Source organism: Hetaerina americana, unplaced genomic scaffold (assembly GCF_022747635.1).
Source record: "Hetaerina americana unplaced genomic scaffold, ioHetAmer1.1.p SCAF_106, whole genome shotgun sequence".
NCBI lineage: Eukaryota > Metazoa > Arthropoda > Insecta > Odonata > Calopterygidae > Hetaerina > Hetaerina americana.
In genome coordinates, this window is record NW_027286137.1 from 870,001 (window position 1) to 894,443 (window position 24,443).

The window sequence follows — 24,443 nt, forward strand, 5'->3', positions numbered from 1 at the left end:
AGAAGCATACATCGCGGATAAAAAGACACTTCTTAATGAAGATTAGAAATTCGCGTACGAAACAATAATGGATCAAGTAGATAAACAAGAAGGAGGTATCATTTTTCTTGATGCTGCTGGTGGCACGGGAAAAACATTTTTAATTAATTTAGTTCTCGCTGAAATCAGGGTTCATGGAGAAATTGCTCTACCGTTGCATCTTCAGGTATTGCAGCGACATTAATGGAAGGAGGAAGAACAGCCCACTCTGCCCTTAAGTTGCCACTTAATATTTCCCGACAAAAAAATCCCACATGTCATATAAATAAAACAAGCGGCCAGGCACAAGTTCTTATAGAATGTAAATTGATAGTATGGGATGAGTGTACGATGGCTCATAAAAAATCTCTTGAGGCCCTCAACGCAACACTTCAAGATCTTAGAGGAAACTGCAGTTTAATGGGAGGAGTTCTGGTACTCCTGTGTGGAGACTTCCGTCAAACTCTGCCTGTCATTCCAAAATCGACTCCAGCCGATGAAATTTATGCCTGTTTAAAACATTCTGTTCTATGGAATCATGTCCAAGAAATTAGCCTTAAACAAAACATGCGAATCCTCTTAAGAGATGGGAATGCTCAAAATTTTGCAAATAAACTTTTGGAGATTGGAGAAGATAGATTAGTTATTGAAGCATCTGGTATGATAAAATTGTCATCAGATTTATGTGTATCGGTGAAAACTGTCCGCGATATGATACAAGCAGTCTATCCTAACGTTAATCAAAATTATAAAAATTTAGAATGGTTGCGAGAAAGAGCCATTCTTGCTTCTAAGAACGATGATGTTAATGAAATTAACAAGGAGATACTAGCCATGCTGCCAGGAGACGTGATTGAATATAAATCGTTTGATACCGTAGTGGATGCTGACGAAGCCGTCAATTATCCAACGGAATTCCTAAATTCACTTGATCCAGCTGGATTGCCACAACATCGCCTTATACTTAAAGTAGGATCTCCAATCATTTTATTGCGAAATTTAGATCCACCAAAACTCTGCAATGGGACACGATTGTGTGCGACAAAATTAATGAAAAATATAATCCAGGCAGTCATTTTAACTGGAAAAGGAAAAGGTGAAATAATTTTTATTCCACGGATACCTCTAATCCCAACTGATCTTCCCTTCAACTTTAAAAGATAACAGTTTCCAGTCCGGCTAGCTTTTTCAATTATCATTTATAAATCACAGGGACAGTCTTTAAAGTTTTGTGGTGTTGATCTAAGATCGCCATGTTTTAGCCACGGGCAACTTTATGTTGCTTGCTCCAGAGTAGGTTCGCCTAAAAATTTATATATTCTTTTTTCTGGATATGAAACAAAAAATGTAGTTTATAAACAGGTGTTAAATAAAAAAGATTCTTAAATTTGTATGAAGTAGTGTACCTGTATTATTGTACTTTATTATTTGTTGTTTTTATTTATGTAGTATATTTATATTATTGTTTCTCCCTAACCCGTGAAAAGCCAGGTATATATATATATATATATATATATATAAATAAATATATATATATATATATCATATATATATATATATATGATATATATATATATATCCCACTGCCGATCGATACCCCCTTCATCCACTTTTCTTGCCTCCATAGGATTTCTCCCAACAAACCCCTCTCTTCGCCCACCATACCAAGTACTTCCTCATTTGTTTTCCTCTCTGTCCATTTCACCTTCTCCATTCTTCTCCACACCCACATTTCAAAAGCCTCCAATCTACGTCTATCCTCCTGCTTCAATGACCACGTTTCCGCACCATACATAGCTACGCTCCATATCAAAGTTTTTACGAGTCTTTTCTTAACATCCTTACTCAAAGTCCCTGTCATCAACTCCCTCCTCCTTGTGAAAGTCTCTTTGCCTAGTGCAATTCTTCTCCTTACGTCCATACTACTTTGACCGTGTTGGTCCAAAACACTACCAAGATACGTAAACTGTTCTACCTGCTCTATTTTTTGCCCACCTATTTTAATGTTAAGCTTGGCCTTTTTCTTTCTAGAATATCGCATAACCTTTGTTTTATTAATATTGATTCTCATCCCATACCTGTCGCACTGAATTTCCAATTCACTCAGCAATGCTTGCAGCCCCTTGGCTGACTGACAAACTAAAGCTTGGTCATCAGCAAACCTCACTGATTTTACGAATTCCCCGCCCACTTTCATTCCTACCTCGAGTTCTTCCCATGCCTCTTTGATCGTTTCCTCGGCATACAGGTTGAACAGCAACGGTGATAATGGCCAACCCTGCCTTACACCCCTTCCTAACACTGCCCATCCTGACTGCCCGTTTCCCACCCGCATCTGAGCAGTCTGAGACATGTACAGGTTGCGGATTAGCCTCCTTTCCCTCCAATCTATTCCTATTTTCTGCAATATACTCATTAGTTTTTCCTAATTCACTCTATCAAACACTTTTTCGAAATCTACGAAACAGGCAAATAACTCCTGGTTGTGTTCTATATTCCTCTTGATTAATAATCTCATTACTGCAATGGCATCACGCGTACATCTCCCCTTCCTAAACCCGAACTGATCATCCCCTAAGTAATCATTTGCCCTACTCTCTATCCTTTTGTTTATGATCCTGAGAACAACTTTAGCTGCGTGGGATATCAAACTAATTGTCCTATAGTCCTCACATGACGTGGCCTTTACCTTTTTCGGAATAGGAACTAAAACTGATCTCACAAAGTCTTCCGGCCAGATTCCCTCCTCATAAATACTACAGATCAGCCCATATAGCCTCTTCCTCCCACATTTTCCTAAGCATTTTAAAAGTTCCACGGGAATGTTATCTACCCCCACGGCCTTATTTAGTTTCATCTCCCTTAATGCCCTTTCTATCTCATTGTCTAGTATGCCTGGACCTAAGCTGTCTTCCTCTACGTCATTTTCTTTTTCAATGTCTAACTTTGTTGGTCTGAGTTCTTTACTAAACAGTTCTTCTATATACTCCTTCCATCTCTCTTGCATCTTTCCTGCGTCAACTATTACCTTCCAATGCAACAATTTCAGAGAGTAAAAATCATTCGCCTTGACTGGGATTCTTCCATTTTCGCAGCTCATCCATCTTTGTAATCATCTCATCCGTGATCCATGGTTTCGTAGTCCTTTTAGCGTTAACGGTTCCAATAGTGTCTTTTGCGGCTTTAGACAATCCTTTCTAGATCATTTCCCATTTTTCTTCGATAGTACTAAGCCCTTTGCCATCCTCCATGATTTTCTCTACCGCCTGTTTGTATTCCTTCCTTTTCAACCCATTTAATGCTTCTACATTCCATTTTCTAACTCGCCGCCCCTGCCTTATCTTTTTGAAACGTACGCTACATTTCATAACAACTAAATTGTGGTCTGAGTCGCATCCGCTCCCGGGAAGCTGTGGGAATTTATCACACTGTTCCTAAACCTGTGTCTAACCAGGATATAATCTAGCTGATATCTTCCTGAGTCACCTGGTATTTCCCATGTATACCTGCGTCTTTTGTGGTGTCTAAACCAAGTGTTGGTGATGACTAACCCCTGTCTCCTGCAGAACTCAACTGCTTTCTCCCCGCGGTCATTCCTCGTGCCTAAACCATACCTTCCCACCTCATCACCATCTCTTCCTTCGCCTACCGTTGCATTCCAATCCCCCATCACTATCAAATGTTTCCCTGCAGGCACACACGCGATTATGTCCTCTAACTGATCGTATATCCTATCGACCTCTTCTTCCTTATGGTTGCTCGGTGGCATGTATACCTGAATAATAACTAAGTTCGTCGGTTCTGCTTTTATCTCCACTATTAGTATTCTATCCGTTACCAGCTCTAGGTTGACTATGCTTCTTCCTACCTCTTCATTTAATACTATGGCAACCCCTCGTTGGCTCTCGTCCCCACCGCTATATATTATTCTATACTTATCACTCCAGTAATCCCCGTTATCTTTCCATCTCACCTCGCATAGACCTAAAATATCTATATTTCCCCTTTCCATCTCTCGCTTAACATTCTCCAATTTCCCTGTCCTCATCATTGTCCTAACATTCCACGTTCCTATTCTAACTAATTTGGTCTTCTTCTCCTGCGTCTTCTGCCCTGTTGCTGCCGGTTTTCCCCCGCAAGGGTTTCGTGGGATGACGACCGCGGAAGCCTTGCCTCCCCTGCTGCCGGGCACGACACACGGCCGATTGGGCCGAGCCCCGTGGTTGCCAGGACTCAAAATATCTCTATTGTCCATCATATTTTTCTTGGGAATGATAATTGAGGTGGTTTCCCGTTGCCTTCCTCAATAGTGTTTTTAACGTGACACCATCACTTACTGGCCGCCCCACTGGGGTCAGATGCCATTGCAGCCGCCTACCTGAGGAACAGACGCTGCGTGGACTACTTTTCGTCTGGCTGCTAACCTTCGACCTATCTGGCATGGGTGACCCTACCAGGAGCAATTTTTATTACTACCGCCAGCACAGCTCTAGGGGTCATCGGAACGCACAAGCCCTTCCACCACGTCAAGGTTGTAGTCCGGGGAGGGATATATTATATATATAAATATATATTATATATATATAATATATATAAATATATATTATATATATAAATGTATATTATATATAATATATATAAATGTATATTTTATATATATATAGAAATATATATATATATATATATATATATATATATATATATATATATATATATATAAAATATACATTTATATATATTATATATAATATACATTTATATATATAATATATATTTATATATATTATATATATATAATATATATAAATGTATATTTTATATATATAGAAATATATATATATATAAAATTTCTTTTGTAGACGTAACACGGAAGTGCCGAATAGTACATTAACAGTAACAAACAATATAGAAACACAAAAAAAGGATCACTCACACGCTTTTTCTTGATAATTTCGACGGAATTCTACTGTCTTCATCGGAAGATAGAGAAGTAATGACTGTTGGAATAGTAGAGGTGAGGTTTGCGAGAGAAAGGGAAGGGGGCCAGGGGAAGGGTAGAACGGGAGGCGGAGGAGGGGTGAGAAGAATGGTTGGGGAGAGGAAAGGGAGAGGAGAGGCTAGAGGGGAGCGGAGATAGGGAAGGAGGGAAAGGGAGGAGGTGGAATTGACACTAAATCGGAAAAGAAAACAATCTGCTCACCGCAACTATTGCAACATCCAAGACCCAGGTTTCAACTTACGTAGTCTTGATCAAGACTCTGCAATTCGAAACAAAGGCCACACACACCAAAACTCATGCGGAAAAACAAAGTGTTCAACTCTCCAATATGCATCGCTTCCACAAAGTAACAATTTTAGGCCACTCCCATCAGTGAACGACATTGAGGCCCGGATGCTGATAGGCCATACAGAGGTAAATAAATGCCATTTCAAGAGTTTTTAATTCTATAGGGTTATTGGATGTGGGAAGGGACGCTAGGACGGAAACATTGTAACACTGTTTGGAAGGGGTATTATGATGGGAAGCATGTTTAGGGATGGGGAGACCCATGGAGAGGGGGGGAGGGATTGCACGAGGCGCGGTGGTTGTTAATCCTAATGTTCAGTGGTGTGGAACATTGGCCTATGTAAAAGGACAGAAGTATGAAATGTTTAGTCTAATAATGATATGTTTACATCCAGGAAGGTGATTTGGGGGGAGGAAACTGTAGAATTGAAGGAGACAGAGGACAAAGCCTTTCTTTTTATGTGGCCATGGAAGGAAAATATCATCGATACATTTGAGCCACAATAGAAGTTTCAAGGGTTGTTTTAAAAGGAATTTTATCTCAAAGCGACCAAGAAAGATGTTTGCAGAGGAAGGGCTATACCTGCTGCCCATGGCACAAACCTTGATTATCAAGAAGAATTTATCGTTGTAGGAGAAGGAATTACCGGTAAGGAAGAACTCGGAAAGGCTAAGGAGAAAATCATTTCTGGGTAAGTGTGGCTCAGGGTACTGGGAGAGATAGTATTAGAGAGCAGAGAGACCTTCTGAGTAGGGAATGTACGGATATACATACGTTTTTCATAGGTTTTATTTTATACATATCATAAGAACAAGATAATACAAGATCCCTAATTATTCTCTGGGCTGAAATGGGAAACCAAATGAACTTTTCAAATCACCAGCAAATGGAATTTTCATATAACTCACTTTCCAAATACTACTTACCTTTGACAGCGACTTTCGATCAAGTGAATCAAGTTTAATATTGTCTTTAAAAGGAGCAAGTGCTGCTAATGCACTCCTTGAACAGTGGATATGCTGTTTTCGATAAAAATGCAATTCAGTCGGACAAAATTTCAGCCAGTAAATTTTTTCACGTTGTGGCGGTATTCGAATCTGTAATGAAAACAGAAATATCCACTCTTGTGAATACATAAAAGATAGTGGAAATCAATAAAATTACACATAACTCTGAGATTATCACTGAATTCATACACTGCAAATGCAAAAATAACTATTGGTATATTAAAAAAATTCTTCCTGATATGCAATTGTTGAAAATTAAGGAAAAATAACTATTAACATTTGTTCCACTCTTATTTTCTCATTTTCAAAATGATTAATTAGATACAAAAATTTATTGATAAGAATAAACCAATTTTAAAAGAAAGCAGACAAGAAATACTACATGTATGCTGCTGAATTTTTCATCATGACTTATTCTATATAGTTGTCAATGGAATACAGATGCTTCAGGCTGTAGAATTTATATCAGAAGGAGTATTAACATTGCAAATTATGGTGAGATTGGCTTACTTCCTACCAATTAAGAATTGGTTTATGATAAAGCTAATTTGAACTTGTCAGCTCAGGGAGCAAAAAGGTAGTTTGTAGAAGTTGTAATGATTATGACTTGACAAAGATAGCTTACGATAGTATGGAATCATCTGTTAGAGATAAAAGCAGAATAAACAGAAATTGGGAATATTTAGTAATGAGATTATGTGAATAAACATTATGGTAAAGTGCCTATGCCTATACACATCAAGCAGAAGTTATAATACACAAATGCATTATTAGGCACAATCACTGGATATCTGAAAATGAAATGATTTTGAAAACACTTGGTAATGAAAAACATTAAAATTTTGCCTTATGACATGAGCATTATCTGTTTTCAAAGAAGAAACAGTGATTGCTTAAAAATGAATTATTTCGAACCCATTCTAATTTACCCCATTAAATTTCAACAGGCGGTTACAGGTATGACAACAGGCTCCTTTGATATATTTTTTCATCGATGATAATTTCCATCACTGCTCCTCAACCAATATCTAAATAAGAACATCTACATAAATACCTGGTCAAGCACATCCTTTTTGCATGACCTCCACATAACATTGCACAAGGCTTCATAAAATGGTTTCCTCTCACCCAACAGATAAGGGTGGTAAAGAAGGCTATTCCAATACAGCTGCACACAGTATGGAAAATAATCGAGGAAAAGCACCAAACCATACAGATCTGAAAGATTTAACAATCCACACCAAAATAAATAAACCTTCAGAGAAAATAAATACTCTATCACACAAAAACATTAAATTAAGACTGTTTAAGTTATTTCCAGGAAACGTTATAACTGATTGGAACAGATACAGACTGCCTCATCCAGTAATCTATGAATAACTCACAAAATAAAATGCAGACATTAAAAGAACAACATGAGAATTTCATAGCAGTCAAATTACATGAATTAAATTTCATAAATGGCAATATTTCCACAAAACATATTTCAAAAATTTATTTTTTAATATAATTTTCTGAAAACTTACATTAAATACTCAATAAAATTGCTTTCTCACACCACACCGAGATAAAAAAAACAAAACTATGTCAACTTTCATGAAAAACCAAAAGAAAAAGAGTAGCTAACCATTTAAAGATCTTTGAATGGGTGTTCCTGTTATGCACCAGCGGTGCACAGCAGACAGTCTCAGGGCCATTTCTGCAGTCTTAGTTGATGTCATTTCTACCATCTGAGCTTCATCCAAACATATCCTCCACCACTGCACCCGCGTGATTGGGGACGGGATAGCCATAAATCGCTTGGCATACCTCAGCCTATTAAATAAATGCAAATACTTTTTTTTTTATTTCTTACATTTTAAAATGTGCTACAACAATTAAGACAGGGATTTAGCAGCCAAGGGGTAGTGAATATGAAAGGAAATGTTAAAACTCTTCGTCCAAAGTCTGATAGAGCCCAATTTTAAACAACAAAAACAAACTAGACAAGTATGAAGGCCTTCAAAACATGGTGCTGGAAATGGATAATGAAGATCTAATAGATGAATTAAGGAATGAAAAGGAGCATTAAAGAGCAATACAACCAAAGTCTCAATTCCCTTTAGGATTATATCCGAGGTCTGCAATGGATAGTCTACTTTCTGATGCAAGATTTAAATAGCTGCACTACCTTCAGGGCCATGTATTCTTTGACCTTACGATTTAATAAATAGGTTTTTCATTCTTTCCTGCTTTCATTTATTTGTCTATTTATGAGGGTGCACCCTTGATATCATCTCAGATGCTTCAATTTTGCAGATATAACTGTATTTTTCCATTCATTTCCCTTAGACCCTATGTTTTGCTTGAATATAATAATGTTGCAACAGCAGTCATTTTGTAAAATTTTAGGCAGATGTCCTCCTAGTTTTGTTTCCTAGGGTAGAATGGATTGTCCCACATATAATTCTAAAACTTGGTAGATGGGTCCTTCAATAAGTCCTTAGAAAATCCAAGAGATAGTACTCATGGCATTGGAAAAGTTTACTTTTAGTAAGCCTCGTCTTTCACAACACTGCAGTAAGTTTCTAGCTATATCCATCACATGGTTTCATTTTCATGGTTGATTGAAACATCAAACTTACAGGGTTCGTCCAGAAAATAAGTGTACTGACTCCTGGGCTGGGCGCGCCGCTTTGACGGGCTGCGATTGGAGGGGGGTATGTTGGCAAGCGACGCTGAAAAAGGCAGTCGGCTCCGAGCTGTGGTGTAGTGAGGAGCTCTGTTAACGCGAACCTCCACGCTCAACCCACGTCATGGAACGCGATGCCGAAGTTTTTGGAGCAGCGTTATTCCATCAAATTTGCGGTAAAGCTTGGGAAATCGTCTACCGAAACTGTCGGTATGATTAACCAGGCTTACGGGGAGTCAGCCATGTCCAGAAACATGATCTTTCGGTGGCACAAGATGTTCATGGAGGGCAGAGAAGAGGTCTACGACGAGTCTTCGAGAGGTTCCCGATGATGCCTTCGCGGGAGCGTTCCAGGAATGGGAACGCCGCTGGAACAAGTATATCGACTCACAAGGGTCCTATTTTGAGGAATATTAGCTTAAGATATGTAAAAGTGTAATAAATTTTTTTTCCTGAGCTCAGTACACTTATTTTCCAGACGAACCCTGTAGGTAGAGGGTGACCTATCTTAGGGGCAGACAAGAGCTTTAAAAATAATAACTGTAACTTGTGAATGCCTGAATGAATTAAGATAAATATTTGACTATATGTCTATTTATAAAAATGGAATGAAATGTTTCATGCAGTGATTAAAAAATTCTTTTCAAAAGACTTAACGCTGATAGATACTAAAGCTGAATGGATGAAGTTTTTGGCACATCCACTGCTGTATTTGTCTGTTTACAATGGGATAAATGAGTTTTAACATGGCCATATAAAGATGAACATCTTTTGGGACATCCAGTGGAAGTGACTTCCTCAAAAAAACAAGATTTGGCTAAAACAAAACCCACGATACAGTTGGAGTGATTGGCAAATAAAAATTCATGAAATAATTAAGGCCTATCATAAGGAAGAGTGTTTTCAATTTTGCATAAAAAATTGGATGTGAGAAAAATCTCAGCAAGAAGGGCACCCCGTTTGCTCTCAGTAAAGAATAAAAGCAATCGTGTGGTTGATTCAGAGGCTGGTTTGGAGCATTCCCATCACAATCCTGAAGAGTTCCTGCGTCAATACATAACTGTGGTCAAAACATGGATACACTACTATACTCAAGAGAAGAAGGCCAGTTGATTCAGTGGGTTTGTAAAGCAAATCTGATTACGAAGAAGGTGAAGATAGTGAAATCAGCAGAAAAGGAGATGCCATGGTTTTTTGGATGCACTCAGAGTCATCTACATCAAATACATGCTAGCAAAAAGGACAGACGATAACTGGAGAGTAATTTGCATTGTTTTTGCACTGGTTGAGAAAAGTAATCAAGGATAAACATACTCATTTGGCAAAGAAAAAAATTCTTTCCCACCAAGATGATGAATGAGTGCAAACCCACACAGTTTAAATAGCAAAAATAATGGAATTAAAGTTCAAATTGTGAAAAAATCCACCAGATTTGACCCCCAGTGACTTTTTTTATTCCCAAAATTGAAAAAATGGCTCAACAGAAAACAATTCACGTCAAACGAGGAGTAAATCATCAACAAAACTGATGAAGAATGGAGAACATAAATTGATTATAAAGGAAATATAATAATCAAATTTTAAATATAGTAAGAGATGAGACAAAGTTGTAGGATGAAATACAAAAGAGGCAGAAAAAGTGGGTGGAAGAAATACTGCGAAGAAATGCAATGTTGACGGCCACAATAAAAAAAAATTATGGGGAACCATGACGATTCAATTTGCAAAAGAGTTGAACAATGGAATTTAAATTTCAAAATGTTGATTCATTGAATTTAAATATGACCCAGGTCTATTAGCATACAGTATATTTACAATTATGCCATTTATCAATGAATATTTTCAAGCATACCACACTGAGCAATTATGAATTCAGTATACATTTAAGTATGAACTGTTTATATTTCACAACCACTAGTAAAAATAGATTGATAGGAGGAAAATGGGGATAGTGAAGGCTGAAAATATATTTTATGGTGGAAAACATCGATGTCATTTACATTATTTATTTGACAAGGAACAAAATTTTGAAAAATTGTGACAATGTTACCAATTCATTAATTTACTTCCTCTACTTTTTATGGTTAGCAGAAAACACCAAATACATTAACTGCAGTAAGAATGGATACCACATCAATAAATGGATGGATGTTAGTAGTTGTGATTAAGGCCAATTCAAAATCCTTCAAAATTCACACCAAAACAAAAAGTTTTCATTGCATCATTCTTTTAAAAAACTTACCGACGACCGTCATCACTATTACAATGAGGGATATCTAAATAGTCAAGTTCCTTGGTTAAAGTTTCATAGGAGACTATCACAATGTCATTTCGTGCCAAGACTCGAGGTTGGATGAAGCCATTATCTTGTTCTCTTCTTTAGACAGCAAGAAATAAAATAATGTTAGCAATGGTCCAATAAAAACTATGTCATGAATAATATTTCTTAAAATAAAACATGATAAATTAAATTGGTTCCAGGCAACTATATTCATACTTATAGTAAAGGACTTTAAGATCTTCTTTTTCTATGTGGCGTTGAATTTCATCCATCCATTGGAAGGCTATCGAGAAAGGTGAAACAATTAGGGTGGCACCAGAAGTAACCAAATCCTGAAATCAACAGATGAAAAAGAATTAGAGATCACAGCGGCAGTAGTAGTTCGAGAATTCACACATTCAATTCCAAATCAAGTCAGTTTGACCATTGACATTATCTTTTGAAATATTAATGACTAACACCCCACACTTCCGATAAAAAGAATGCCTCATTGCAGCAAAAAATTAATATATTTATACACATTCAGAAGAACATGTTACCCTATATACACATGATTTTCATGTTAATGAAAAGGACACACATATATAAAGTTATTTTTCACCAAGTGTGGTTATATTTAGGTAAATTGTTTCTCAAAAATGGATCAAAGGATTTTCATGGCAACTTTTTGAATTTGGAAATTCATAGTAGTTTTGAGGGGAGGCAACCGACAGCTATGGTCATTTGTGCCATAGGGGATGGACAGGAAAGGATGAAGGGTGGAGAGAAACCCGGCGTCGGCATTCGCCTACTCTTTACAAAAGGCACCAAGGGGTCCGCAGTTCAACGTCCCATCCGACGGACGGCGTACTCACTCCCTCCACAAAAAAGTGCCCTCCACAAAGCACCTCAAGTAGGGATCGAGATACATCTGAAAAATATTCAACACCGCCGGGATTTGAACCCGCGCCCTCAGGGTGGGAAGCCAGTACGTTAGCCCCTGCACCATCTCAATCCCCTATGGAAATTCATTGAGCTAGGTCTCATCTTGGGGGAAAATAAACTTTAAGGAGAAGCACAATCCAGATTTGAAACCACGACCCTAGAGCAAGTAACCCTCTTAATTTTCCACCAGACCACTGGGCCAATATTATTATGACTATGGATATTTACAGAAAAAAGTAACTGTAAGGAATTATCTCAATGCAACAATTTCAGAGTGTAAAAATCATTCGCCTTGACTGGGATTCGAACCCAGATCCCTCAATATCCGGTCGAGTGCTTTAGCCACTTAAGCTACCGAGGCGTCCTCTTAAACTCTGAAATTTTGGGGCTTTTAAAGGTATTTCGTCACAACATCTTGTTCCTTTAAAAGCCCCAAAATTTCAGAGTTTAAGAGGACGCCTCGGTAGCTTAAGTGGTTAAAGCACTCGACCGGATATTGAGGGATCTGGGTTCGAATCCCAGTCAAGGCGAATGATTTTTACACTCTGAAATTGTTGCATTGAAATGCACATTAGCGGATGACTCCGTTAAAGGTTACTGTTGCGGCATCTCTCGCAGTTTCTTTGGAATTTGTAAGGAATTATGCTTAGGTGAAAACACATTTTTGGTAACTTGAATCCCAGATTCTACATAAAGTACTCAAAATTGGATCTAATTTGGTGGAGAAGGGGATGGTCTGGATTTCAGGAGGCTAGTATCATTCTCTACATTCACTCTAGATGCCCAATTACTTTTCACTTCACAATGTGAACTTACTCTTCACTCTTGAGTGTGCATTCATGCTCTTGTGATGAGATTATCTGGCACTTGATACTTCTACAGAACTTACCTTCTCTTGCCAGCAGAGGGGACAATAATATTCGCCTCTAAATGGATCACTTAGGTCATAACCCACACAGCGGGCATGCTGCCACATATCACAGGAATTGCACTGAACTTGTTGCAACTCAAATGATAAATGAGCATTGTTCCCAATTCCACCAGCCTCAACTTCATTCATTCCACAAGTACATTCAAATAAGCTCTTCTTAGACACTTTAGTTAAGAAAAATTCTCTTCTTTTCATGGCACCTGATGGGTCATAAAGAAACTGAAAATAATACAATAAAATTATCAAAATGAATGTAATCAATCCTGCATCATCATATAAGAATCATTTATGATTATTTATATTTTTAAGTATTTTTCACACAAATCTCTTTACAAAAGACCTCCAACTCTACCTCAAACCAAGCCAACCCCCTGCTCGATGACCTTATTGTTGACATTGAATTTGCTCTAAAATACATGCTGGAAACATTGAAAAATGCCACTTGAAATTCCAGCTCTGTCAAACTTAAAGATAACCTGTCCCAAACTCCACCCAAACAAACCTCTTCCAATGGCCGTTTCCAAACAATCTAATCCCTTAATTCCAAAACGCAAAAATACTGTAGGCAGATTATGGTGATACCATTGTAATCCTACAAAAACAGAATACCTACTGAAAGTCTAAAAACTCCTCAATTCTGGTACATTCATGTAAAATTAAAAAAATCCTCCAGCAAAATGGTCTCACAACTAAAACATCTCTCAAATCACATCTCAACCTAATAAACCCAAAGTTAAAATTCTCCTTCAATACCCCGAAATTCTTCAGTCCCAAAATTGTACTGACTACCCTAACTCCATTAAACCAATTGTTCCATGAGACCTATAGTTTCTGCAATAAACAGACCAGCCTACTCCATAGCATGTTGGCTAGTCTCAGAATTTAATGCATTATCTTTCTCCCACAAAGTTTCTGTCAAGCATTTCAGAGGCCGACAAAATTGAAAGATTCACAAATCCTTGCATCTTTTAACATTAAAAATTCATTCCCCTATATGCCTGGGGATGCTTTTGGGCACCCTCATCTCCACCGTAAGCTGTGTAATATTTCAGCTACCAGATCCAGCTGGGAAGGCAGCACAGGGAAAGGAACTGATCTACCTACCCTGATCTGTGAACATTCACACACCGTCTGGCTTAATAGTAAGTGAGCTCTAATATCGCCTTGGTTAAACCAGTTATTGAAACTGTTGGTATCCTCAAAATCTCATTGAAAATCAAGAAATTAGATTTTTTAAATCCATTAAGAGTATTCAACAAAGCTTATTTGATTATCTTCCTGCTACAATTCAATTATTTTCACACAATCAACAAGATGAAAATTACAATCTTGGACCTATTAGAAAATATGAACTATCATTTTCAGTTTGTACATGAACATATAAAAAGAAAACACAAAATGTTTCTGCAGAAAATATAAAATGTCTTTATGCAGTGATGAAAATTTTTATATCAACGGTGTTTTTTAAACCTCTGTTACCTGAGTTTCCGCTATAATTGATGCGGTAAGAGGCATTCAATTCCACACAATAATACTCACTCCCAAAACATGTTATTTGACAATATATATCAGAACTAAATATTCATTTGCATCAAAATACATACTTGTATATCTAATGAAAGTGATACAAAGTTAATCTTCCAAAGCATTATTTTTAACTGAATTTTTACCATTCAATTTGGCCTTTTTTTAAATAGTTGAATATATAATAAAAACATCCCATTTATTACAAATAATCTATAAGTTATGTAAAATTAAAATAGAAATGATTAATCATCGACTAGTCACAGTGGATGCTAAAAATACATAGAGCATCTTAACTGTGAAATTCAAAGTTTAAAATGTTTCCACACATGCATTCTGAAATTAGATGAAACATTCTTGCCTTGGTAACATTATATTCTGCCATTGCACTTTCATACAACTCATTCAGAAGTGCCATATTAGTTGATTCATTTTTCTTGGGCTTTTTAGATTTGTCAGCAGCTTTTACATTGCTTTTCCTTTTGGGTTTCTTCTCATCACAATTTTCAGGAACATCCGAACCTTTAATTTTTTTCCTGGAGAGGAAAAGAGATACATCTAAAAAAAAGTGCACTCAAACAACTTTTTGAAACACTAAAAACAACAAATTATTATCATGAAATATTTCTCATTATCCAATCATTATTATTATGACACCAAGTATAACACATCTGAATGAAAAAATTTCGAAAATTAATGAGAACAAAAACTAACTTTTTATTCTTATGATTTTTAGCCTTCATCACTTTACGATTTACAATCTTCCGCATTTTAGGTTTACTTTTCTTTTCTTCTGGGGCATCTTCCTGTAATGTGGCAAATAAAGATAATCATTAAATCTGCTTCAAATATTTATTACATTATAATAATTAATCAAGAACTAATTTGTAATGCCCATTTCTTACAATTTTACAACTGAATTCACAGTCGGCTGTCTCTTTGGAATCAGTCGTATCTATCATTTCATCTTCTTCAACCTGAAATGAACACAAGATATATTTACTGCATTAAATTTTACGTAACATTGATGTCTCAAAGCTAAAAATACATTTTTGGGTATGTTCCAAAACATTGCTTTTCAAAATAGATACCAACAACACTCACAAACAAAAATTAGTTACAATTTTCCCAAAACATACAATACCAATGTCTGTTAATATAGAAATACCTTACCCTTGCAATCATCTTTAACATATTTATCCATAAACGCATCCAATATTCAGAGTGGTATTACCCTTCTTTCATATGTCTAGGTTAAAATCTTTCAATCAAGACCTCAGTCATTCCTACACCCCCATTTATTAGTTTTATATATTTTATAGCTTTCATTAACTGCTCATTTACCACAAATTGTCTGAAATCCTTCAACTACTAAATTGATATACCTTGTGGCATGCCTTCCCCAAATCTACAATGTAAAATAAACATTCTTTTGCACATCCACTAATTTCTCCAGTACTTGTAGAAATGTTTATTAATCACTATATTAACCATCTTATATTTTTGGATAACCTAAACTGAGGAAGTTAAATCGTAACATGCATGACTTAAATGTTTACATAGTAACAAATCATTCAAGCTTAATCCCGACACGAATGGTGATCACATTAGTACGAAATGTCATGCATGAAATTTGAATTTTTCAAAAACAAAATGGTATGGAATATCATTAATCACAAATTTATCTAATGGATGATCACCTAACACCCCAAGTCAAATGCCCATAAGGGTAATTATAGAACTTTATTCATTTTGAAAAATGATACAACCATATTAAATGTTGTCAATATAAATATCATTTATTATATAAATACAAGTTCTTAAATGTGATGAAGATTGTCAAAAAAGGATTCATCCAATGATTGAAGTCGGTGGGCAAGTAACCAGGTATATACCCTATTCTTGAAACTCTGGATACAGTCCGATTTCAACTGGGTAGACAGATTTGTAGGAGAGTTTTGTTAGTATTTAAATGTAAATGATTAATATCAAACCATTCCGTACAGCACTAGATCGTACCTTTGCATCTTCTAGATGTTTACATTTTCGCACTAAAGTAGTGTCGCCAGCATATAAAACAGACGAGGGTAACATAAAACAGGGCAATTCATTAATCATGATGATGAAAAGTACTGGGCCAAGCACAGAGCCCTGTGTTACACCACATTTTTACTTTAAGAGCTGCAGATCGATTGCCATCAAGGTCAATCAATTGGTGGCGATCATCCAAATATGACTTCATTAGTTTCAGTGCAAATCCCTTAACACCATAATATTTTAGCTTTGTTAGTAATATTGAGTGATTAACACAGTCGAAAGTCTTACTAAGATCACATAGTGCCACGGAGACTGATTCCTTCTCTTCAAATGCACTTATGGCATAATTAATAATGGACTCTACAGCTAAAACTGTAGATTTCCCAGATCAAAAGCCATACTATGATTTGGAAAAGATTATTTGACTAAAAATTTTTTACCAAAAATGGGGACATTGGAAATGGGGCGGTAATTAGTTAAATCACCTTTATTACCTTTCTTATCGACAGGTACTGTTTTTGAATATTTTAAACCAGTTGGAAAATCTCCTGTCTCAAAAAATAAGTTGATTAACATATCTAATGGTTCTACAATGAACACAATAATGTTCTTCATTAGGGAATTAGTCAGACCATAAATATCCTTACTGTTGGAGTGTTTAAATTTTTTAACATTTGATAGTAGTAGTTTTGAGGGGAGGCGACCGACAGCTGAGGTCATTTGCACCATCAGGGATGGACAGGAAAGGATGAAGGATAGAGAGAAACCCGGCAACGGCATTAGACTACTCCTTACGAAAGACGCCAAGGGGTCCACAGCTTAACATTCCATCCGACGGACGGCGTACTCACTCAAAGTGCCCTCCACAAAGCACCTCAAGTAGGGATCAAGATACCAATGAAAAATATTCAACACCACCGGGATTTGAACCCGGGCCCTCTGGGTGGGAAGCCAGTACAATAGCCAACTCACCATCTCAATCCCCTTAACAGTTAATATAAAACCAAATGGAGTAACCAAATTCCATTTAAATTAGTTGGAGGAAGATTTTGCAGCATACTGCCAATATTGGCAGCATCAACATTTTGAGAGAACAAATTATCTTCAACAGCTTTGAAGAAAAAATTATTTACAGCATCTGGGATAAAAGGAAGATTTTCTTTTGCATTACCATGACCAACTTCTTCATTGATTATTCTCCATGCTGCCTTTTGTTTATTTTTTGCATTCAATATAAAATCTTTATTAGCTTTATTTTTTGCACACCTAATTGAGTTATAATAATCTTTTTTTGCATTTCAATTAAGCCTCTTTGTCATTCAGGATTCCGCTGGCTTTGTAAGAGTGGTAGTAACTGAGTAAACCATTTCTAAGAGCTAATAACTCCCCAGTATACCAGAGATTACTTTTAGTTTCAGTGGGCATAGAGTTTAGTATTTTTTTAGGGAAGCATTGTTCAGAAATGTCAAGAATGCTTGCAGAGTAAAATTGTATTCATATTGATAAAGTAAAAATACATTACCTATGCCTATATATGCTAACCTTAATGTTGGTAGACACATTTTCTTCAGCATCTACACTCGTAACTTTAGTTTCTGCTTCTTCCTGAGGATTAAAAAAAATTAAGATAAACATCAATTGCAAAATATGCAATATTATGCATCTAATTTCTTTCTGATTAATAACTTACTTCATTACCATCATCCATGCTACTTCTGAAGAGGTTTTGAACAGTTTCTGGTATTACATCAACAACATTCTGTAAAGGTTATATCAATTTAAACTGGAGATGTTATTTATTCCTTAAATAATTAAAAAACGATGTACTTTTCCATGCATAATAAGCATTTGTTCAATTTAAATATTTCAAAAAGTTAGGTTGCATAAAATTAACATGCACTGTTCTAATTTATGGCTAAAGCAGATATTTTATGCATACTATATCTATTCATTGAATACATTACATTTAACAGTTTTAAATAAAAAAAATAATTCTATGATTTATAAAATAGAGTCTTGCTATTTTGACTTGGGTAAATGAGACACATGTAATACCAATTAAATTCTTCCAATTGTTTCCTACCATGGTCACCATGTGTTGCATATTTTTTAAACATCAATTAGTTGAAACATTTATAGATGAAATTTCAAGCTATGATGGGTCTATAGCCCCAAAACTCATAGTTTATCTCAAAATCAGGCATTAAAATGAGAAATTGAAATTTTTAATGCCCTGCTCATTTTCCTGAAATGACCGGAAAATACCCATCATGTCAGATGTGGTAGGGATCAGCTGACAAAGTGGGAATTGGTAGCTGTGAAACTTCAGAACCCTTGTAGAAGAAAGAGATAACTTCACTGCTTATAGTTTTCGAGTTTATTAGTGCACTGAAAATTATAACATTCAACCTGAATTTCACAAGCAAAAGAGAGACTAGGAATCATGAGCTGCTTGCTTTTGGAAGCAAAGCCTGGTAGGGGACATCCAGAGACATAGGTGGACAAGTTTAAGTGTTACATTAATTCAATCAATGCAATATTATTAATTCAATCATTGGTGTATAGAATGCGATATTCCAGTGTCGGTGTACAAGTTCTATCACTAAATGTGGGCCCATAGTGTCTTGCCGTATCAGCCAATTAAAAGATGGATTAAGTTTTTTTTAAGGATCTCAATCCAGATATCCCTCTAGATAGCAACAATTAGATGGCAAGGGGTACTGCATTATGCATTACTTCATTCCTAGACCCTTTATATTATGGCTCCATGATGATTACACCATTTTTCTAACAGATCCAATTTTTATGAAAATATTTAACTAAATTCAAGGGGTAACCTCATTGGAGCCAGTTCAACCAAAGCAGGTGAAAAATAGAAGAATGAAAACATGATTTGAAAGAGACTACGATACAACCCATGAAGTACTACCTGCGAGTTGTTATTAGATTATGTTGGTTAACAGTATGGATGATGGAAGGAAGAAGTCTTTCTCTATTGTAAAGTTTTAAACGTCTACAGGCAAAATTTATGCATAAACACAAATGGACAGGATTGATGTGAGGTTACACAAGGAAAATTACATGAGGAAAGAAGGACAGGCAAGTCATGTCATGGTAACATGGAAAACAAGGTGAATATTATACGTGGTGATGAGAAAATTTCACATTTTGCTTATGAAAACACAGGTTCATTATATGATGAATGCATATTATATTTGAAATATTACAGCAAAAGATAAATCATTGAGTACACCACTCTCTTTATACATAATGATTAATCATTTACCATTATAATGAAATTCCTTACCTCTACACATCCTGAATTATTTATAATTATCACATCTTTTTCATCAACCTCCATACCTTGGCATTTAATTTCATTCACCACCTTGATAAAGTTCATCAAGCATCCAAATTATTAATCTAATTTTGAATAAAATTTTCAAAATATTTTAAATAATAATGCCTCTCATCATCTTTAACCAAACAAACCTCAGTTGCAGGGATTCTTTCTTCAGTGATGCCATTTTCTTCATCTGCCAAACCATTAGCTATTTTTGTATCATTTTCATCAGCATCAATATTTTTGTGCTCAGGTTCATCACTTTCCTGAACCAAATCCAATAATAACAAAGAATTAAACCAAAAAGGTAGAATTATAATAAATATTTTAAAAATATTGTCTCTCACCATACAGCTTTTTTGTGCACTTCAGCAATGGTTAAAATATTATGATTTTAAAAATATCAAAATTTCAATAGCCCAATGATAAAATAAATGCAAAGCTTAATGATACAAATCCCATTCAATCAACCCTTTTACAATAATTATTGATGCATGACCCTTTGGAACATAAAAATTAAAACCTACTAATGCCACTACCTCACATTAAGTACATGAACCCAATGTAGAAAAGAAAGATTTCATTTTTTGACCAAGTCTTCCACTAACCAAATTTATAGTGTCATCATACTTCCCCAAAAAAAGTTCCAGCACTATTTCTATTTTCTTAGATGTCCAGTACCTACATGGAATGTTCTTCTTATTCCTTGAAAATCTCCCTAACATCCTTTGCTTTCAAGTGTATTCTAGGAAATATGATAGTGACAAGCAAATTTACATACTTGTGGCAATTTAATCTTAACTTGATTACATAGCTCCAACAATGTGATGGAAAGATTACTTATCGACTTAGGTGTTCAGGAAATTTAAGTTGAATAATTTCCCTTGCGTACATATATCATACATTTACTAAGTATCAGTATCATTAGAATACATCGGCAAACCAGTGAAAATTAGTGATGCACATATCATCTATTGTTTTTGAGCATGATGACAAAATGTACTCTATATTTATTTTATCTTGGAAATAATTGTGACAATGTCCTAAAATGCATCTTCTAGAAAAGAAACTCCATGCAAATCATCACATCCAACTTCAGAAGACTGTTTCAAGATTACTATAACAAATTCAGACACTAAAGACATTAGAACCACTTACTGGGATGCTTTAACAAAAATTACAGATAAGCCATGCAATGCTAATGAATAAAAGTGCAATGCTTAGGAATAAAAAGTTCACCCATGACACATAATCGAAAGGACACCAGAAGATAGCAAAGAAATTTGAAATTCTTAAGTTACTTGAAACTAAAAAATTTTCTCTTCATGGAAAATTGCTCGTCCATTATTTACATTAGCATCAAATTCATTAATTCATGTCGGCAGCACATTCCAGTAATCCAATTAAATGTTCTTAGATATGAGAAACCATCTTATTGAACTTCAAACAAATTTTCTAAAAGAAAACTGCACATGTGACTCACTCAATGTGTTCTGCTGTTAAAAAAAGGACACATTCTTTTTTTCGGGACCAGAGGAAAAACCCCACTCGAGAATTTCAGGTCTGACTTCAGGAGAGGAAGAAATTTTTCTCCAATTTTATGCACAACATGTGTTGAAATTTACAAAGCAGTTTATACTGCTATACAAATTTTGGTAAAATGTAAGAGTTTAGTGCTTCATTTTATTACTAAGGCAACAGCTATGAATTCACAATAAGGAGCACTACTCCCAAAGTAATACAAAAATATCAGAAAAAAAACAGAAACTTACCTCAATCACTATAGACTCCAAAGCTTCTATGACAGGTAAATCTTTTCTTGGATTGCTCAAAATACAAGCAAGAACTTCAACTGTCTTTCCTAAACCCATTTCATCCGCTAAAACACCACCAGTAGGAATTGGCTTCCTTTTCGGAAACTCCCAATCAAATGATCCATTAAAAGGATTATAGTACAAATCTTTTCCATCAAATGTTTCAACCTTGACATATAAAGGATCAATTGCATTCACTGCAAAGAGAAAATATTTATAATATTCAGTTTGTTGAATGGAAATAACTAGTTAAATCAAACCTAAATTTAAAATAACTTTTTATGTACATCAATGCGGGTTGTTCCAGAAATAACTTGCTATCTTTCAATAGAACAATACAATTCATAAAAACAAATTATGACGGAAAAAATATGATCCATGAAACCAAATATCTACATTTGAAGATCTTACAGGGAAATATCCAACAGATGTAACTACAGAAACCAATATATATTTGGACTGGGATCAGGATTTGATGATGCAATGAAATCTATGGAAAAATGAATCAGGGCAAATCCTTTCATGAAGTCAATGAATCTTGAATTCTCAGGGTGTGGGTTGCACATATGTTTTGACAACAGTGATGAATTGCAATGATGGACAACAGTTTCTTCTCTGTTTGATGTAATCAATTTCAAAACAAATCGTTCAAGGTTCAAAAGGATAGGAATACAAATACATAAATACATATAGAAAGCTATAATGAATAGACTACTTCATTTTTGCACATCACATACAAGGGTGATCTGGAAAGTTCTCGGCCTGATGATAAAAATGACAATTTATGTTTTCAAAAATGCTTTATTTTTCAACATTATAACCTTTAATATTAATACATTTCATCCAGTGATGTTCTAGTGTTGTTATCTCTTCTCTGTAATGTTCTTTCAGAAGTTCTGCAAAGTATCCATCTATACTTGCAATTGTTTCTTGATTGGACAAAAAAGGTTGACCAGCAAGGAAACTGCTAGGTTTTCAGAGGAGGAGGAAGTCCAAGGGAGACAAATCCCTGCAGGGAATAGAGTGGATGTTCAAGCACTACAATGAGCAAATCCCTCAATTTTTCTATCACGAAGACACTTTTGAGGGCAGGACATTGTCCAGATGGAAAATTAATTTTTTTCCCTGCAATCCAGGCCTGCTTTCACAAATGTTTGCATCCAGTTTTGTTATAAGTTTAACATAGTACTCCCCAGTTACTGAAGTACCTATTTCAAGATAGCCGACATACAGAACTCCTTTTACATCACAAAAAACTGATGCCATAACCTTTCCAACTGATGACACCATCTTTGCCTTCCCTGGGAGCTGAAGAACCGGCCTCTACCCACTGCATGGATTGATGTTGATTCTGGTGAGTAATGATGAATCGGTTTCATCTATTGTCACATATCAATGCAGAAAAACACATTTGTTTTTCATTAAGTTCACCAAGCACTGTTTTGAAAGTGTCAACAGATGTTTTTGATCCACAGAGAGAAGAGTGGCACTCATCCAGTGCAATTCTTTGTCATGTGCAATTTCCAGTGCATGATCCAACTGATGCATTCTTTTGATATCCCAACATTATTAGCAATTACATGCACCTTTGTACATCGATCTTCCAAAATAATATAGTGCACTTATTTGATGATTTCCAACAAGACCACACTTTTTGAGCATCTTTCATGCGGATCATCTCAGAAGCTTTCCCAGCCATATTTAAATTTGGCTGCCCATTTCTTCATGGTGGAAATTGAAGGAAAAGAGTCCCATCACAGTCAATCGAATATCATGCAGCGATAAAGTTCTTTGTGAAGAACATTATCACTGCATGAAATTCGCTTTTTTTCCACTTCTAACAATACATGCTGCAACAGATTCAAATGACTGCTTACAGTGAACTGATGTATGGAATGGACTACGATTTCACACAGCATCTACCCACAGTTTAGCCAATATGAGAGAAAAACCTCACCCTGGACAGTTATTATAAGAGGGTGGTTCAATAAGTACCCGTGTTCGACGACATAGGGCGTTCCTGAGGGAAGTTTATGTTATCATCACGTGCTGCCATCTAACAAACAACGGTGAAACAAATTTCAGACTGATTAAAAGGTTAGTTTGGATTTGGCAGCCATTCGAATAGTTTCATGATTTTCGCTAAGATGGAAAAAGAGCAGTATCGTTCGGTAATTCGCTTTTGGATGGGAAGAAATGCAAGGAGATAAAAGCAAAGTTAGATGCTGTTTATGGGGACACTGCCATCTATGACCACAGTTAGATATTGGTTCAACGAATTTAAACATGTGCAAAGTAGCAGAGGCCGTGGGTGTGTCGACCGGAACAGCAATTAATATTTTACATGATAAGTTGGCGATGAAAAAATTGTCGGCCCGATGGGTGCTGCGATTGCTCACAGTGGACAACAAGCTGATCCGGCTGTCAACTTCGAAAGCTGCATGAACTATGCTATGAATTGCTGCGGCACCCCCCGTATTCACCCGATCTGGCTCCCTGCGACTTTTTCTTGTTCCCCAACATGAAGAAATGGCTCGCAGGAAAAAAATTTAGCTCAAATGAGGAAGTTATCGCCGAGACAGAGGCGTATTTTGGAGAGTTTGAT

General features: G+C 35.9%; 1 protein-coding gene across 2 annotated transcripts in view; it reads right to left on the bottom strand.

Annotated features, from left to right (window-relative positions):
- Positions 1 to 24,443, bottom strand: part of LOC139700671 (E3 ubiquitin-protein ligase SHPRH) — a 59,827-nt gene that overhangs the window by 32,361 nt on the left and 3,023 nt on the right. The window contains exons 4-17 of one of the 2 annotated variants that reach the window (XM_071599132.1): positions 21,797 to 22,035; positions 20,174 to 20,290; positions 19,989 to 20,069; positions 18,372 to 18,440; positions 18,224 to 18,286; positions 15,550 to 15,621; positions 15,359 to 15,450; positions 15,006 to 15,180; positions 13,079 to 13,339; positions 11,482 to 11,597; positions 11,227 to 11,361; positions 7,941 to 8,128; positions 7,368 to 7,531; positions 6,233 to 6,403 (exon numbers count right to left, since the gene is read on the bottom strand). In XM_071599132.1, the coding sequence (XP_071455233.1) occupies positions 6,233 to 6,403; positions 7,368 to 7,531; positions 7,941 to 8,128; positions 11,227 to 11,361; positions 11,482 to 11,597; positions 13,079 to 13,339; positions 15,006 to 15,180; positions 15,359 to 15,450; positions 15,550 to 15,621; positions 18,224 to 18,286; positions 18,372 to 18,440; positions 19,989 to 20,069; positions 20,174 to 20,290; positions 21,797 to 22,035 (1,943 nt within the window). The remainder of the gene's footprint in view (positions 1 to 6,232; positions 6,404 to 7,367; positions 7,532 to 7,940; positions 8,129 to 11,226; positions 11,362 to 11,481; positions 11,598 to 13,078; positions 13,340 to 15,005; positions 15,181 to 15,358; positions 15,451 to 15,549; positions 15,622 to 18,223; positions 18,287 to 18,371; positions 18,441 to 19,988; positions 20,070 to 20,173; positions 20,291 to 21,796; positions 22,036 to 24,443) is intronic. The other variant, XM_071599133.1, reaches the window with a different exon arrangement.